The sequence below is a fragment of the Phocoena sinus genome, chromosome 4, assembly GCF_008692025.1.
Source record: "Phocoena sinus isolate mPhoSin1 chromosome 4, mPhoSin1.pri, whole genome shotgun sequence".
Lineage (NCBI taxonomy): Eukaryota > Metazoa > Chordata > Mammalia > Artiodactyla > Phocoenidae > Phocoena > Phocoena sinus.
The window spans coordinates 72,344,998-72,363,227 of NC_045766.1; the positions used below are offsets into that span (position 1 = coordinate 72,344,998).

The 18,230-nt window shown below is 35.3% G+C and overlaps 2 protein-coding genes across 2 annotated transcripts in view; both read right to left on the bottom strand.

Annotated features, from left to right (window-relative positions):
• PAK2 (p21 (RAC1) activated kinase 2) overlaps nucleotides 1-6,513 on the bottom strand; it is a 95,523-nt gene extending 89,010 nt beyond the window's left edge. Inside the window, exons 1-2 of the mRNA XM_032630796.1 lie at nucleotides 6,378-6,513; nucleotides 1,442-1,498 (exon numbers count right to left, since the gene is read on the bottom strand). The gene's annotated coding sequence lies outside the window, so the exon portion shown is untranslated. The remainder of the gene's footprint in view (nucleotides 1-1,441; nucleotides 1,499-6,377) is intronic.
• Nucleotides 1-18,230, bottom strand: part of PIGX (phosphatidylinositol glycan anchor biosynthesis class X) — a 26,627-nt gene continuing 8,397 nt past the window's right edge. Inside the window, exons 4-7 of the mRNA XM_032629405.1 lie at nucleotides 14,722-14,863; nucleotides 6,378-6,591; nucleotides 4,379-4,479; nucleotides 1-1,498 (exon numbers count right to left, since the gene is read on the bottom strand). Coding sequence (XP_032485296.1) covers nucleotides 1,355-1,498; nucleotides 4,379-4,479; nucleotides 6,378-6,591; nucleotides 14,722-14,863 — 601 coding nt within the window. The 3' untranslated portion in view covers nucleotides 1-1,354. The remainder of the gene's footprint in view (nucleotides 1,499-4,378; nucleotides 4,480-6,377; nucleotides 6,592-14,721; nucleotides 14,864-18,230) is intronic.

Sequence of the window (18,230 nt, forward strand, 5' to 3'; positions counted from 1 at the left end):
TCACATTCACATTTTTATTACATTTCTGAATACCTGTATAAATGAGAAAAATGGCTGAATCATGTTACAAGCCACAAATCTCAAATATTAACTTGAAAACATTTAAATACTGAGGAACTTGGCTTCGATGTGCAAAAGAAAATACACACACACACACACTTAAGAGGTTAAATATAGTACCGTGTTCCCCCACCTGACTAACCATATTCCAAAATGTTGTTGATGTTACTGAATTTTTACTGACATATAATTCTATTTCAAGCCACTATATTAATCCCACTGTGAAAAAAAAATGCCTGGAAAACATGGAATTCTGTCTTATAAGAAAATACTAAACAGCTATGAAGCAAGACTGGGTTGAAATTTTCACCGTTTTAAAGATCTCTAATATTTCTGCTTTATGGCATTGGGTGGCCTTTCTCAATACATAAGTTCTCAAACACATCTTAAAAAAGAACTGTTATTAGTAGGTCAAGCTATACGTGGCAAATTATAAAAGATTTATTCCAGAAAAACACCAGAATGTTTTAGGAAATTAACCAGTGATAGCATATATGAAGTACATCATATCCCATTATGCCACAGAAAACAAACAATGCCAACATACCCCAGTTTTTCGGCTTCTGTTTTGGAACATGCTTGCCCTTCTATTTTTTAATTAGCTTATGGCACTTACTTTATTTTCTAATTTATACAAAGAAAAACAGTAAATCAAGACCTTTTGTTTTTTAAAAAATCACCCAAAGATTCAAAAAAGTTTTATAACTGTACAACTTAATAAAATATACTTTAATCTTAATTTCATCAAGCCCTTTGCCAATTCATATATTCAAAAGCAGTATTATAAAATAGAAAAGGAGAATGGAAATGCTTTAAGGAAAAATCAATTTTGATATTAATAATTTCTTAGCTGTCCTAGTTTAATGATTTTCTTTGAAACACTAGATAAATTAATATTCTCATAAAATTAATATTCAAATAAACTCTGATTCATCCAAATTAATCTTATTCATAACAATTTTCTCAATTTTTAGCGATAATTTGTCTCTAATACATAAAGTACTCATTTATAACACAAATGAAGATAAAGTCACTTCTCACAAGATAAATATTAATTTAACAGAATTAAGTTTCCTCTATTGGCACTTGATGCTTGAGGATTATGAGAGGTCGACACAACAGAGCACTGAATTTTGAAATTAGCTGAGAATCATCCAGAATTTCCTCTAGTAAACATAATATTAGCCATAAATGAAGATGAAAGAAAAAAGTAATGACATAATTCTAGAACACTTCTAGTCACAAATGAATAGGTCTTATTTAGGTTTATGGAAAGCGTTTAACTACATAAAACTCATAGGGAAAAATGGCCATATTTGAAAACAGCCACAAGGATTAAAGTAGAACACAAGATGGTAATAAACAGAGTCACAGAACATACTAAAGAGGTATGTATGGTCAGTCCCACTGGAACCTGTAGATTCGCATTCTTATATACCTAGGGAGAGAGATGGATAGAGAAGTTAAAGACATTTAAGATCAATGTCCTAAGGTGAAACCACTGCTTCTTTGATTTTTAATTTTAACTTTTTCCTTTTTCTTTTAAATATCTTTCAGCCATTGCTATACTACATATAACATTATTATTTGAATGATTCTTTTAAATTCAACATTTCAGTTAATTTAACAGAATCAGACTCAATTCCCATAATTCTTAAATTCTCATTAGCTTTGACTTTTTCTGCTTTTTACATAGAGTTGAGTATATTGTTAAAAAATACTAGCTATATCCTAATGTCACCTCTGTAATCAATATAAACATTTACTTCCTCTTACTATGTTTCATATTAGAAAACAGAATAATCTAGAAGTTAAAGCCCTAAAGGAAAAACATTAAAACAACAATAAAACTAAAGGATCCATTCTTTCCTGTTTTGCTGTTTCTCTCCTCAAACAGCTTTTAAAAGTTTGTTAGGACTTCCCTGGTGGCTCAGTGATTAAGAATCCACCTGCCAATGCAGCGGACACAGGTTCTATCCCTGGTGCGAGAAGATCCCACGTGTTGCAGAGCAACTAAGCCCGTGTGCCACAACTACAGAGCCTGCACTCTAGAGCCCACACACCACGACTACTGAAGCCAAGCACTGCAACTACTGAAGTCCACGTGCTCTAGGGCCCATGTGCTGCAACTACCGAAGCCCACACATCTACAGCCTTGCTCCGCAACAAAAGAAGACACGGCAATGAGAAGCCTGTGCACCGCAACGAAGAGTAGTCCCTGCTCGCCGCAACTAGAGAAAGCCCACGTGCAGCAACGAAGACCCAATGCAGCCAAAAAAAATTTTTTTAAGTTTGTTATTCACAAATTACACAATTGAATGTGTCCTTTACTGTATTTAAAACATCCAAGTAGTTGCAATACTGACTAGCAATACAAAAATTCTCCTATGTTCAACTTGGTTTCTATTTTCTATTTTGTTTTGAAGATAAAGGGTTCAATTAGAAACTCTGGTAAGTTTTATGGTTTAAAAATAGGTTTGGGGCTTCCCTGCTGGCTCAGTGGTTGGGAGTCCGCCTGCCGATGCAGGGGACGTGGGTTCGTGCCCCGGTCCGGGAAGATCCCACATGCCGCGAAGTGGCTGGGTCCGTGAGCCGTGGCCGCTGAGCCTGCGCGTCCGGAGCCTGTGCTCCGCAATGGGAGAGGCCACAACAGTGAGAGGCCCGCGTACCGCAAAAAAAAAAAAAAAGGTTTTTAAAAACATTAAAATTTAGGTAACTTGGGAATTCTTTTATTTTTGGTTTCTTTTTATAAATGCATGGATTACACTTTCACATGCAAAAAAAAAGTTACCAACACAGTCTGTAGCAAAGTGCCATCTAAAAGTATCTTTCAAATAATGGCATTTTAAAACAAGCCTTAGTACAGATCACCATGTTAGTAATGGTCACCTATTTTTCTGGTATATATAAACAAGAAATGTAACAAAGAAAAAAATCAAAGTACTTAATTATGACCTCCTATTTCAAGTTACATGGTCTTAAAGAGAACTGAATTCAAAATGTTTTAATAGAGTGATTTTTTATTGTGTAGCAATGCACACCACCAATTTTTTAAACCAATACATCATAAATAGTATAAATACTAATCATACTCTTCATTCACATAAGAAAATCAAATGTAATTCTCCAGATGTATTTTAGAGTTTGAAAAAAATCCAGGTACTCTATGGCAATAGAAATCTCAAAAGCAAATTTATGTTGCATAACATATTAGCACAATCATACATCTTTCCAACTGTCTGTTCAAAGAAGGTTCTCCAATACAAAATAACAGGCTTTGCAGTAGGGCTTCACTGTCAGTAGTGGTTTTCTGAGTTAGCTGGTAAACATACTTCTAAGCAACTACAAGGAAAACACTTCAAATCCAAATACCCACACATATGAACAAATCTGCCTTATGTTTATCTGATTGACAGTTATGTTGTCTGCTAGTTTAAATTTTTTAATTTTTTTTATTTTTGTTGCAAACTCATTTGACTCCTTGTAAAAATAAATTGTAAAAATAATGACACAGATTGTGGCATTCAACCAAAGAAAACAGGCCTTAAAGAGAATTAGGAACAAAGAGAAATTCAGATACTACAAGCATCAGTTAAAAGGCAGCTCTTAAAAGAGTAACAAAAGAACAGAGAAAAAGAGGGAAAGAAAAGAGATATGTTGTACAAAGACTTACCACTCTGAAGAGAGGAAAGTAGACTATGTTAGCTCAAGCGGGTAAGTAGAAAACTACAGACTCCTTAGACAAAGCCAGTGTTAATGAAGTACTAATACTTACCTAATTTAATAACTGAAAACAAGTTGGGAGGCTAAAACACTAAAAATGGCCTGAAACAGCCTAGATTTAGATTTATAATAACAATATAACTGTCTAGAACTACTTAACCACAGTTGAAATGATACAACTTTAGAGTTTTACTTTCCTTTTTTCACTTGTTCTGTGTAATATAATAAAGTCAACTAATTCATTTTGTTGCTCAAAAATTAATAAAAAGTTCTAAATAAAGTGAAGTTTTATTGATTAAAATCAGATGGACACACCACTGTTTTTCTTTACCATTCCACACTTTTAAAAAGCCCATCAGCTATACTTAAGCTCTGGATCAATGAGGCATTGGGACTAACTCTAAATCCCCACCCCCAAATTAAATGATTCTATGACTGTTGCTATTAGTAACATAGAAACAACATTAAAAACAAACAAAAAACAGCTTTCTATGATAGAATATAAAATGCTAATCTCTTAAATGTGGCAGAAACATTATAGAAAGAGTTTTATATGAGGCCGCATGACCTAAAACAACATAAAATATTAACTTACTGATTTATATTTCATATTGTTCCATTGGCAGTTATCCTTACTGTTCAAAGCACAAGGAGCTGTCACTTCTGACTGAGCCCAGCATTTCAAAATTGGAAACTCTGAGAAAAAGTGGTAGAACACCATATCAGAAAACTGATCTGGACTAGAGGCTAGGCCAGTCTTTCATGTTGGGATATGAGTATTCAAATATTTTAATACACAATGTACATGATTTGGACCCAACTATCATGTGCTGTTCTATTTTAATAGCCTGTTCTAAGTGGATGATTAGGAAATTATAAAATTACAAAGACTGCATAGAAGTTGAGCATGACTTCTTAACAAATCCCACTACACCAGGGGCCATTTTTTTTAAAACTTTTTTTGAAGTATAACATATCTCAGAAGAATGAACAGATCCTAAACCTACAATTTGATAAATTTCCATAGAGAAAACACACTCATGTAAAGAACTCTCAGACCAAAAAAATGAACAATTCCAGAACCCCAGGTGCTCTCTTGGGAGGGAGCACTTTTCCAAAGTTTATTTAGGGTAGGTAAAATGTACCATGAGAAGAAACAGAAAACTAGGTTGGATAAACAAAGCTAACACAGTTGAATACTTTTTAAGTTTTCTCATCATGAAATATATGATGACAGCAAATGTATAATTAAAAACTTTCTATCTGCCAATCTTTAGTAACAGTGCTACTGACTTCTGTTTGGAGACACAAAGAACCAAAATCTGAAAGGGGCTTCTTAAAGTCTTGATTGTAGGAAGACTGAAAATGATGAGAGCATAGTTGTTTAATTTACTAAAATCCACACATAGGGACTTCCCTGGTGGTGCAGTGGTTAAGAATCCACCTGCCAAAGCAGGGGACACAGGTTCGAGCCCTGGCCCAGGAAGATCCCACATGCCGCGGAGCAACTAAGCCCACACACCACAACTACTGAGCCTGAGCTCTAGAGCCCGTGAGCCACAACTACTGAAGCCCTCGTGCCTAGAGCCCGTGCTCTGCAACAAAGAGAAGCCACCGCAATGAGAAGCTCACGCACTGCAATGAAGAGTAGCCCTTGCTCGCCACAACTAGAGAAAGCCCGCATGCAGCAACAAAGACCCAACACAGCCAAAAAAAAAAAAAAATCCACACATAAAAACAGAAAGAACAATCACACACAAAACCAATAACTCATAGACAACTTTTACAACAAAACTAGGTGATAAAGTATCCCCCTTAAACACCAAAATACATGTGAGTGGACACAAAGCACTAACAGCTACAAATCCTGCAATATCAGTATGAAGAAACAGAAAGCAGCAAAGGAGTAATAAGGATCAATGGCTGAATAAAGAAGCAACCAGACATTATATGCCCTCTCATAAAAGATCACATCACCACTTATAGTCTGGCCAAAAGAATCAAACCTGAATCTGATCACACCTCTCGAGCCAGCTGCCAATTTCCAAGTAATAAAGAAGTCAGATGAACTAATGAGTATAATCACCCAAACCCCAACAGTGATAGGGTCTCAAATGACCCCGGTTCTTCAACAGATAAGTTTTTTTTAAAGGGGATAGAGGAGAAATCTGTAAATTAAGAGACTTAATGGAAATAACATTTTTTTAAAATGGCAAGACTAAGCTACAGTGTCTAAGAACGCCCACTTGAGTGATAAAAGTATAAAAAAACATAAGGAAGTGATTAAAAGTCAGGAGAGAGTGTTACTCTTACAGGAAAGGAGATTGGGACAGAACATCCGGGGCTGCTGCTCGGGCAGCTGGCAAAGTTCTGTTTCTTGACCTGGGTGGTAGTTACCTGGGTATCTGCCTTCTAATAAGTCACTAAACTATATATTTGTGAAGTTTTTCTATATCTGTGCTTTATTTTACAATCAAAAAGTTTAAAAGAAAGAAAAAAGAAACATGATTTTGTTATCACCGTCCTTGACTTCAGACTTACCATTATACCTTTAATTTTATTTTCAACTCTCCAAAAAGACTTGCAATCCTTACCTTGGTCACAATACATCAATAAATCTGGGTTATTGAGCACAATAAAGGTTTCTCCATCTTTACTATGTGGCCGATGATAGCGATAATGCACAGGCAAAAAAGCTTGGAAACAATCAATGCACTGTGAATCCTGTCTGGCATAAATGAGAACTTCAGACTCCTTGGACAAATAGTTGGGAGCCTCTATATTAAAATTTTCTGAAACCATCACTGCCTGTCAAAAAGAAAACAAATATTAGTCCAGAAGAAATGAATGAGGAAGATTAAAAAATAAATAAAACCAGAAGATTGTTATATAGATGAGCAAAAATGTCAAAACACCCCCCTTATAAACAATTTCCATTCCCCTTCCATCCTCAATTTTAAGTAGAAAACACAAGATATGATGTGTGTTTAATAACATTTACTAAAAGTAAACTGAGGAAATTATACTCAGCGGTGTGAAATTTCCCCATAATAAAAATTTCTATGTAATTTCCTTATCAACCTTTGTTTAGGTAACTACACAGGTACCAAGAAAAGAAATTTCATGAATAAATATAGCATTATTCAAAAAGTATGAAAACTATGACAAAAACAGTTAACCCAGTATTGGGTTAAAATGACTGGTGTCATTCTGCTAATTTCCTGTTCTTCACAGAAGTAAGATGATAGTAAGATAGAGCACTGTGGTCAGGAAGTCTAAGCAAAGGTCAGCACTCTTTCCATACTGGGCATAAAAAGTTAATGGAAAAAATGGTAAATGATTCTTTTAAAAAATAATATGGTAAAAAACATTTTAAAATAAGTATTCTACACCAAAAGTAAAACTGCACATGTGGCAGAAATTAGCCCTAACTTACAAACGTATCCATATACACATACATACATATTTATGTATGAAACCACACATATATACATATGCACACACATACACATGTATATCAACATTATATACATAATCTGTGTTCGTGTGTGTGTGTATGCATACACACCCACAAGTTTTCTCTAGATTCTTTATGGAAAGAGAAAAAAATAGCATTAACTTCTACCCACCACAGCGAGCATTCTAATTCTTCTATTTGACAGTGATACCAAGTGCTATATTTTCACATGTTGTTTCTTCTCTGTTCATCACAGGAGTAACAGAACTTATTGGTAAAGGTCAAGGAATTATATAATCTTGAGCCATAAGGAACCTAGAGGTAATCAAGTTAAACCACTGTTCCAATGAGAGTATTTATCAAGTATCCAGCCACTATTTTAATGCTTTCAATGACTGGAAGGGAGTTCATTACTTTGAGCCATCTCACTTTATGTACTGTTAAAATTATTCCTTTTTTATTAGTAGAAACTTGATGCTCTGACCCATAATAATTCACCAATTGTCGATGCTTACAATATCTGCAATAAATATGTCCTCTGTTTTACTAAGGGTCCCTTATGCATCAGAAGGCAACCACACTGCCCCCACTAAGTTTTCTCCTCCCCAAAGAAATATGCAGTTTTCTTGGTTTCTCATGACATGGTGTCTAAACCATGCATCATATCAACTGCCTTTCAAAATACTCAGAGGAAATAGTAGCAACACTACCTTCTTTAGCAAAAATTGCATTAGCTTTTTTTTTTTTTCAGTTTCTAGGTGTAAAAATTGCATTAGCTTTTTAGCAGCCTCATTTCAGTGTGACACATATCTATATACTATCTCTCTCTATTTTTTTAATTAATAGATTTCATTTTTTAGAGCAGTTTTAGGTTTACAGAAAAACTGAGCAGAAAATAACAGCATTCCCACATACTCCCCACAGCTCCCACACACACTCAGAGTTTTTTCTATTATTAACAACAGTTTGGTACATTTGTTACAACTGATGAACATTATTATTAACTAAAGTCCATAGTTTAAGTTAGGGTTCACTCTTTACATTGTATATTCTATGGATTTTTCACAAATGTAAAGTGACACGTATTCATCATTACAGTATCATACAGAATAGTTTCACAGACCCTGTGCTCTGCCTATTCATCCCTATATTTTTCATTTGAACTTTCTGCACAAAACTTTAAATAACTCCCATCCTATTTTATCGAGTAATTGATGTTTTACTAATTAAATGCAGGGCTTTATATCTCTCTCTATTAAATTTATCTTTCTGGCTACAGTCCATTTTTTCTAGGCTATTGAGATTTAATTGAAATCCCAATCTGTCAACCAGCATTAATCAACTAAGAACCAGCAGAAGCTAGTCCACAAACAACAGTCTGAGGTCCTGGAGCCGACTCAGGAGTTTAGGCTATGAATTTCTTGACACCTAGCTACAATAGGGAAGAAGGGGAAATGTACAAATAGGTATACCAATTGAGAGGTGATCAAAATCTCAAGAGAGTTACAGGTATGTGTATCACTTTAGATTCAAAATAATAGAGAAATATTTTTGAAAATCATAACCTGACAATCAAAAGCGATCTAGACAATAGCTAGATGCTGGTAAATCTCCCAAACACGTGCCAAACCATCAGTGCAACCCCAAAAAGTCCAGTGACTCTACGCTGATCCACAAAAGTCAGAATTCATTGTTCCACTTTCACCATGATAAAACAATAGCAATAGAATGTTATCAAGAAATTAAAATTATGTATCAAAAATTAATCCTAGAGCAACATGCACTGGTTAACAGACATGGACCTATACTTTTTCATGACAACACTCAACTACACGTGTCATAAACCACCAGAGCAAAGTTAAATGAATTAAGCTATAAAACTTTTGTACCACATCTGTAACATTCAACAGATCTTTCTCTCATAGGCTAGAGCTTTCAAAACAACCCAAAACATTCCCCAATTAAGACACAGTAATTGGTATCTCTGAATAACTTGTACAATCTAAAAATGTAAAACTTTATAAAAAATGAAATGTACAATACTTTTCTGACACAGGGATGTTAATTCTAACAGTACTTATTTTTTTTATAATCAGTCTGGCTAAGGGTCTATCAATTTTATCCCTCTTAAAGAACAAGTTTTTGGTTTCACTGGCTTTCCCTATTGTGTTTCTGTTTTCTAGTACATTAATTTCTGCTATGATCTTCACTATCTATATTCTTCTACTTTGGTTTCATGTGCTCTTCTTTTCATAGATTAAGGAGGCTTAGCTGAAAACACTGACTGAGACCTCTCTTCTTTCTAAAATAGGCATTTTAGTGCTACAAATTTCCCTCTAAACACAGCTTTAGCAGTACCCCACTAGTTCTGATATTTTGTATTTTCATTTCCATTCAGCTCAAAATTCTTTATTTCCCTTTTGATTTCTCGTTTGACCATGGATTTCTTAGAAGTATGCTAATTAGTTCCCAAATGTTTGAGGGTTTTCTAGAGATCTTTCTCTTCTTTATTTATAATTGAATTCCTTTGTAGTCAGAGAATATTCTTGGCACATATTGAATTCTTCTAAATTTATTGAGGCTTGTTTTATGGCCTAGAGTGATCTATCTTGGTAAATATTCCATGTACACCTAAAAAAAGAACGTGTATTCTATTGTTGTCAGGTGGAGTATTCCATGAATGCTAATTAGGTCAAGTTGGTTGATAGTTTTGTTCAAATCTTCCATATCCTTATCAATTTTCTGTCTACTTATTATGTCAATTATTGAGAGAAGGGTACCGAAATCTCCAACTATAACTGTGGATTCATCTATTCCACCTTACAGTTCTACCAGTTTTTCTTTGTGCATTTTGAATCTCTGGTATTAGTGGCATAAATGTTTAGGATTATTATTTCCTTCTGATTAGTTGATCCCTTTATCAAAATGACCCTCCTTAGCACTGGTGATAGTCTTGGCTCTGAAATCCCTTTGCCTAATACTAATATAGCCACTTCAGCTTTCTTTTGATCAGTGTGAGCATGTTCTATCTTTTGTTTTAAAATTTAAAGTTCATTTCTTGTAGGCAACATACAGTTGGGTCTTGCTTTCTTATCCAATCTGAAAATCTCTGACTTTCAATGGAGATATTTAGACATTTACACTTAATATGCTTATTGATATGGTTAAGTTTAATTCATCTTGTTCTCTATATCTTACGTCTATTTTTTGTTCCCTTTATCTTCTTTCTCTGCCTTCTTTCCGGGTAACTGAATGTTTTTTATAGTTCCATTTAATCTGCTTTGCTGGCATATTAACTACAACTCTATTTTGTCATTTTTGTGGTTACTTTAGGGTTTACAGTAAACATCTTTAATGTAGCAGAAGTCTACCTTCAAGTGACATTAAACTGCCTTACATTTAGTATAACAACCTTACAAAAGTGTATTTCATTTCTCACTTCCCAGCTTTTGTGATAGTGCTATCATACATTTTATTCTTAGACATGGTTAAGAATGGCTACACTACATTGTTATTATTTTTTGTCAATTATCTTGGAAAAATTTAAATAATAAGAGAAAAAAGTCATATTTACCCAGTAGTTATATTTCAAGTGCTAGTCTTTCCTTGGTGTACATACAGATTTCATTTGGTATCATTTTCCTTCTGCCTGAAGGACCTCTTCTAACATTTCTTGTATTGGAGGTCTGACGGTAATGAATTCTTTCAGCCTGTACGTCTGAAAAAGTCTTTATTTCACCTTCACCTTGAAAGGTATTTTCACTGGCTACAGAATTCTAAATTCACAGGGTTTCTTCAATACTTTAAAGATGATGATACTCCATTTTCTTGCTTGCATTATTTTTGACAAGAAATCTGCTGTTATTCTTATCTTTGGTACTCTGTATTTTACATGTGGTTTTTTCATCTTGATGCTTTTAAGATTTTCTCATTGTTTTAAACAATTTGATTATCATGTACCTTGGTGTAGTTTCCTTCATATTTCTTGTACTTGAGCATCATAGATATGTGGGTTTATAGTTTTCATCAAATTTGAAAATTTCTCAGCTATTATTTCTTTCTTTCTGGCTGCGTTGGGTCTTACTTGCGACACACCAGATCTTCACTGTGGCATGTAGGATCTTTCGTTATGGCACGCAGGCTCTTCATTGCAGCGCGCAGGCTTCTCTCTAGTTGCGGTACATGGGTTCCAGAGTGCATGGGCTCTTTAGTTGTGGCACGCAGGCTCTAGAGAACGTGGGCTCTACAGTTTGTGGCACATGGGCTCTCTAGTTGAGGCATGCGGGCTCACCAGTTATGGTGCACAGGCTTAGTTGTCCCGTGGCATGTGGGATCTTAGTTCCCGAATCAGGGATTGAACCCACATCCTCTGCATTGGAAGGAGGATTCTTAACCACTGGGCCACCAGGGAAGTCCCTCAGCCATTATTTCTCCAAATATTTTTTCCATCTCCATCTCTTTCCTCTCTCCTTGTGGACTCCCATTACACCTCCCCCCCAGCTTTACTGAGATATAATTGACATACAACATTGTGTAGGTTTAAGGTGTACAACATGAAGATCTAATATATGTATATATTATAAAATGATTACCATAATAAGATTAGTTAACACATCCATCACCTCACATAATTACCTTTATGTGTGTGTGTGTGTGTGTGTGTGTGTGTGTGTGTGGTGAGTACTTTTAAAGTATACCCTCTTAGCAAGTTTCAAGTATACAATACAATATCGTTAACTATAGTTACCATGCTGTACATTAGATTTTCAGAACTTACTCATCTTATAACTGGAAGTTTGTACTCTTTGACTACATTCACCCATTTTCCCCACATTCTCACCCCTGGTAACCAACAAGCTGCTCTCTGTTTCTGAGTTCAGTTTTTCTTAGATTCCACATATAAGTGAGATCATACAATATTTGTCTTTCTCTGACTTATTTTACCTAGCATAATGCCCTCACAGTTCATGTGTTCTGTTGCAAATGGCAGGATTTTCTTTTTTATGGCTGAATAACATTCTACTGTGTGTCTGTGTGTGTATACATATTTATGTGTATATATACATATATATACACACATACACACACATGTATATACACATTTATATATAGCTCTCGTTTTCATATCTATATCTCTCTCTCACACTTCTTTGTCTGTTTATCCATTGATGGATGCCTAGGTTGTTTCCATACCCTGGCTATTGTAAACAGTGCTGCAATGAATGCAGGGGTGCAGACATCTCTTGGAAGCAGCCCAGTTACACTTACTGTGGGGGCCACTTGAAGTTGTCTCACAACTCACTAATGCTCTACTCACTTTTTACATTTCTTTTTTTATCTCTTTTATATTTTTGGTAGTTTCTATTGCTATGATTTCAAGTTCATTAATCTTTTCTTCTGCATTGATCTGCCATTAATTTCATCCAGAATATTTTCCATCTCACACTTTGTAGTCTTAATCTTTAAAAGGTCAACTGTCCTTTCATATATCTTCCATTTCTCTACTTACCTTTTTGAACATATGGAACGCAGTTATAATAACTATTTTCTTGGCCTGTCTGTTAATTCTAATATCTGGGTCAGTTCTGCATCAGTTTTGACTGATTCATTGATCTCCTCATTACAGGTCATATTTTCCCGCATCCTTGCATCCTTGCAAACTTTTTATCAGAGTCAAGACATTTTGATCTTTTTGGGTGCTAGATATTCCTGCATTCCTATAAATATTCTTGAGCTTTGTTTCGAATGCAGTAAATTTACTTGCAACAGTTTGATTTTTGGAAGGTCTTGGTTTTGAAATTTGTTAAGCAGGACTGAAGCAATGTGCAGTCTAGGGCTTAGTATTCCCCACTACTGAGAAAAAGTTCTTCCGTTTAATCTATCCAATGCCCAGTGAATTACGAGGATTTTCCTAGTCTGGTTGGTGGGAACAGGCACTACAACTGAGCCAGTGTGCGACACTGTTACCTCTAATTTTTTCATATGGTTCTTTTCCCAGCATCAAGCAGTTTCCTCACATGCATGCATTAATTAATACTCAACTACATACTTGAGGGGAACCTCTACGGATCTCTGCAGTTTGTCTCTTTGCAGTTCTCTCCTCTCTGGTACACTGTCTAGTGAATTCTAGTGACTTTGGTCTTTCCCAAATCTTACCTTTATCTCCTCAACTCAAGAAGTCCACCAGGCTCTGCTTGGGTTTACCCTCCCTGTACTACAGCCTGAAAATTCTCATGCAAAAAGCTAGGACAACTGAAGGGCTAACCTTATTTATTTCCCATCTCTAAGATATCACTGCCTTCACTGCCTGATATTCAATTATTTTTTCCATTATTTCATATATTTTGTCTATTTCTTGGTTGTTTCAAGTGGGAAAGTAAATCTGGTCCCTGTTCTCCAACTTGGCCAAGGCAGAAGCCCTAATACATTTTGATTGAGTGAAACTTATGATTCCAAAAACACTGTATTTCCAGAACACAGGAAGAAATGGTGACTGGGGGTTAAAAAATAGGTGGAAGCTTATCATGTATACATTTTTACACCCCCTGAATTTTGAATCATGAGAATGTAATTACCTACTCAAAAACAAACTTAAGTAAATAAAACAGGTGAAGAAATTGGCCTAAACCACAGTTAGAAATAAACCGCCATCATTAATGACTCTAAGCGTATCCATTTCGTCTTTTAGAAATTCATATATAGATTATAATCCTATGAATTAAGACAGTGTTCCCCAAAAATTCTTAATAGGAATCACTTGAGCCATTGACAGATTTTGGGGTCCAATATGAACTGCTGAATTAAACGTTCCCAGGCAGACAATAACCTGCACAGGTGATTCTTATCAAAGTTAGCGAAACCCTTAACTAAGGAGTAAGAGTTATTTCCCAAAAGAACGACAACTTTGCAATCAGACAATCCTGGATTCATTTTCTTGGCTTTTCCATTTGCCTATGTGATCCTGGATAAGTTATTTGGCCTCTCTGTGCCTGTTTCCTTAACTATAGAATGGAATCTTTCCAAGGTTGTTATAAGATTAATCTATGTAAAGGGTGTGGGACATAGTCTTTCTTATAATGCTTAATTTTACCTTGCTTCCTTTAAAAAAAAAAAGAAGATATTTGTCATACAGATATCCAATAAATATTTGTTTTGTGTCCTCCCATACCCAAATTATACAGGTGTTGGGGTATATGTCAATTTAACAAAGTTGCTGTTGAAGCAGTATTTATTAACTATTAATCTTCTCAAACAGAAGCTTTAACAACATCAGTTTAGTTGGCTTATTACTGACAAGTACGACAGGTATCACTCACTTTATAAAGAATACTCCCGTCCTATCTTTGAAAGGTTACTTTATACACTTTAAAAAAATCAATACAAAAGTACTACAATGTTGTCTTACCTATTTTGCCTTAATCCAAATTATAGCATCCCTACAATAATTTCTCTCTCAAAAAAAATCCCTCTAACCCTTGTACCTCTGTTATGTTTCTCTCTCGTAATGAAGCCAACTCATACGGATCCACAAAAAGTCCTGTCGGGATGTACTGTTTAATTAAGAGTCGGCAGGTCTGTAAGTCCTCAATGCTCTCTCCAAATTTCACTTTTATTAACAGGTCTCTGTAAGACAAGTATGTTTAAAGTAAATATCTTCATTCATTTTTTAAATGAGCTAGTATAACGTTATATTCAAGTTAGTAGAAATACTATATTTCAAATTAGGTTTTCAAAACAAGATTATATCAAGTCAAATGAAATATTTATATCACATCAGAACCACTCATTAGATCTTTCATAAATTCATGTCATAAGCCATAATATAGTATTAGTGTGAAAACAGACAAAGATCAATGGAAAGGGATGGAGTCCAGAAACAGACACACACTTTTTAAAATAAAGGTGCCAATATAATTTGATGGGGATAAGATTGTCTTTTCAGCAAATGGTACTGAAACAACTGTGTATCTATATAGAAAAAACTGAATCTTGACCTCTACCTTATACCATCCTACAAATATTAATTTGAAATAGATTATAAACCTAAATGGATAATTGTCCTGGCATTCTGTCTGGAGGCCCATTCTGGACCAAGTGCAGGGAAGAAGATCCAAAGCACAGTGGTTTTGCTTAAGTGAGAAAACAGAGACAGAAGATAAGGGAGGCTTAAATAGCTAGAAGTCACAGTGCTATGTTCCAGAAAGGAAGGAACTTCATAGAAAGAGTTCTAGAAGTCTGAAATGGAGTCCCCTTGAGTTTTTGTTGAATACTAAAATAAGCGTGAGTAAGATGTAACTCCACAAGACTAGACAAAGAATTACAAGGGAAGTGAAAGATGAGAAATTCTGAAATTTCGCAGAGGGTGGGGAGACACTGCCAACCAAAGCGTAGAGACCAAAGGGCTCAGCAGAGATTCCCACAGAGATAGAAATAGAATGGTGGTTGCCTGGGGCAGGAGGAAGGGAAGAATAGAGAGTTATTGTTAAGAGGCACAGAGTTTCAGTTTTGCAACATGAAGAGATTTATGGATGAATAGTAGTGATGGTAACACAACAATGTGAATGTCCTTAATGTCACTGAAGTGTACAATTAAAAACAGTTAAGATGGCAAATTTTATGTTACGGACATTTTACCACAATTAAAATAAATAATAATGTAAAAAATATGTGACTGGCTGTTCAGAGCAAAAGTAACAATAATATATGGTAGTGTTTATAACATAAGCAAAACATGTAAAGTTAATAAATGTATAGCAAGAATACCATAAAGGGGAGGAGAAAGAAGTGAACTATTCTGATATAAGATTCATACATTATTCATGGTATACAATAATATTATTTGAAGGTAGACTATGATAAGTTAAAATTGTAAGCCCTAAAGCAAACAATTTTTTAAAAAGAGAGAGGTATAGTTAATAAGCCAAAAATGGAGATAAAATGGAATGATTAAAAAATATTCCATTTATTCAAAATAAGGCAGAAGAAATAAAAAAGATTAGATGGGACAAATAGAAAAAAACACAGAAAAAAAGTAGCAAGATGGATAGATTTAAACCAAACCAACCAAATCTATACTTACATTAAAAGTAAATAGTCTAATCACTCCAATTAGAATGTAGAGATTGACAGACTGGATAAAATATCAACACTTAACTATATGCTGTCTACAAGAAACGTTAAATATAAACACAGATAAAAGTAGAAGGATGGGAAAATGTATGCAAATGTTAATAACAATAAATATGGAGTGGCTATATTAATACTTAAAAAGTGGACTTCAGAGGCTTCCCTGGTGGCACAGTGATTGAGAGTCCGCCTGCCGATGCAGGGGGCGCAGGTTCGTGCCCTGGTCTGGGAGGATCCTGAGTGCCGCGGAGCGGCTGGGCCCGTGAACCGTGGCCGCTGAGCCTGCGCATCCGGAGCCTGTGCTCCTCGGCGGGAGAGGCCGCGGCAGTGAGAGGCCCACGTACCACACACACAAAAAAAGTGGACTTAAGGACAAGGAATATTGTCAGGGATAAAGAAGGACATTACACAAAAATAAAAGGGTCAATCATCAAGAAAATATGACAATCCTAAATGTACTTTATGCACCTAAAAACAGAGCTTCAAAGTATTCATGTATTTTACTTCTTAGCAAAAACTGGTTGAACTACAAGGATAAACAGACAAATCCACAATTAGAGAAAAAGATTTTGACGCCCTTCTCTCCGTAATGGATAGAACAAGTAGAGAGAAAATCAGTAAGGATACAGAAGGCATGGACAACCTTCAATTTAGTTGATCTAATTAACATTTACAGATCACACTCAGTGCATAAGAAAAACTATACGCTGGGCAATAAGTCTAGAAGTTTAAAAGAACTGAAATCATGCAGAATATGGTCTCTAACCACATGGAATTAAACTGGAAATCAATAGGAGGAGGAGACACCGCCTCCACCAAAGCCACAGCTTCAGCTTCTCTCTTGTCCTTCGGGCTATGCCTGGGATCTGCTGCCAGGTAGCTTCAGCCCCACAGCCCTGCATGTGTGGTCTCAGGTTCCTTTAGTTCCAGAAAGAGAAAAATTGACACTTTGCATCCTGGAAACTGATCTAAGAGACTGAAATTAGGGACTTCTTTCAAATTTAAACATGGCTAATCAAGGAGCAACAAGACCCACCGGGCCAAACACTGGAAATAAAATACAGTATGCTGGTACAAACTAGTACTTCTGGGAGAGCCTGCTGTTGGCCCGCCAAACCTGGTGCTTCGTATTGTGAAGGACCACTTTCATGAATTTCAAGAGAGTACCACCTGGGCTGTTTTTTGTTTTGTTTTGTTGTTTTGTTTACCATCCTTGAGCTAAAAATGATTTTTACACTTTTAAAGGTTGTTTTTAAAAAAGGCAAAGAAAAATATTCAACAGAAGCCTTATATGACTCACAAAGCCTAAATAATTTTACTGTTAGGACCTTTACAGAAAATGTTTGCCAACCCCTGATCTGTATGTTCCGTAATGTACTATTTTGATAATAGTTGTAGCTTGATGCTACATCTTCAAGTCAGGAAATCTGAGTCCTTCACCTTTTTTTTTGAAAGTTGTTTAGGTTATTCTAGACCCTTTGCATTTTCATATAACTTTTGAAATCAACTTGTAGATTTCTTCAAAAAAGCTTCATAAAATTTTGGTTGGGATTCTGTTGAAACTCTAGATCAATTTGTACAGAACTGATATGCTGATATTAATGAATGTTCCAATGCATGAATATAGTATTTCCATTTATTTAGCTTTTATCAGTTTATCTTTTTTTTTTTTTTTTGCGGTACGCGGGCCTCTCACTGTTGTGGCCTCTCCTGTTGTGGAGCACAGGCTCATTTTTAGCTCATGGGTGTACAAAATGAGCAGGATTTGGCCTATGGGCCATAGTTTGAATACAGTACACAAATAGATCCTCACATATAAGGTAATTAATTTTCAACAAATGTGTCAAGGTAATTTGATGAGGAA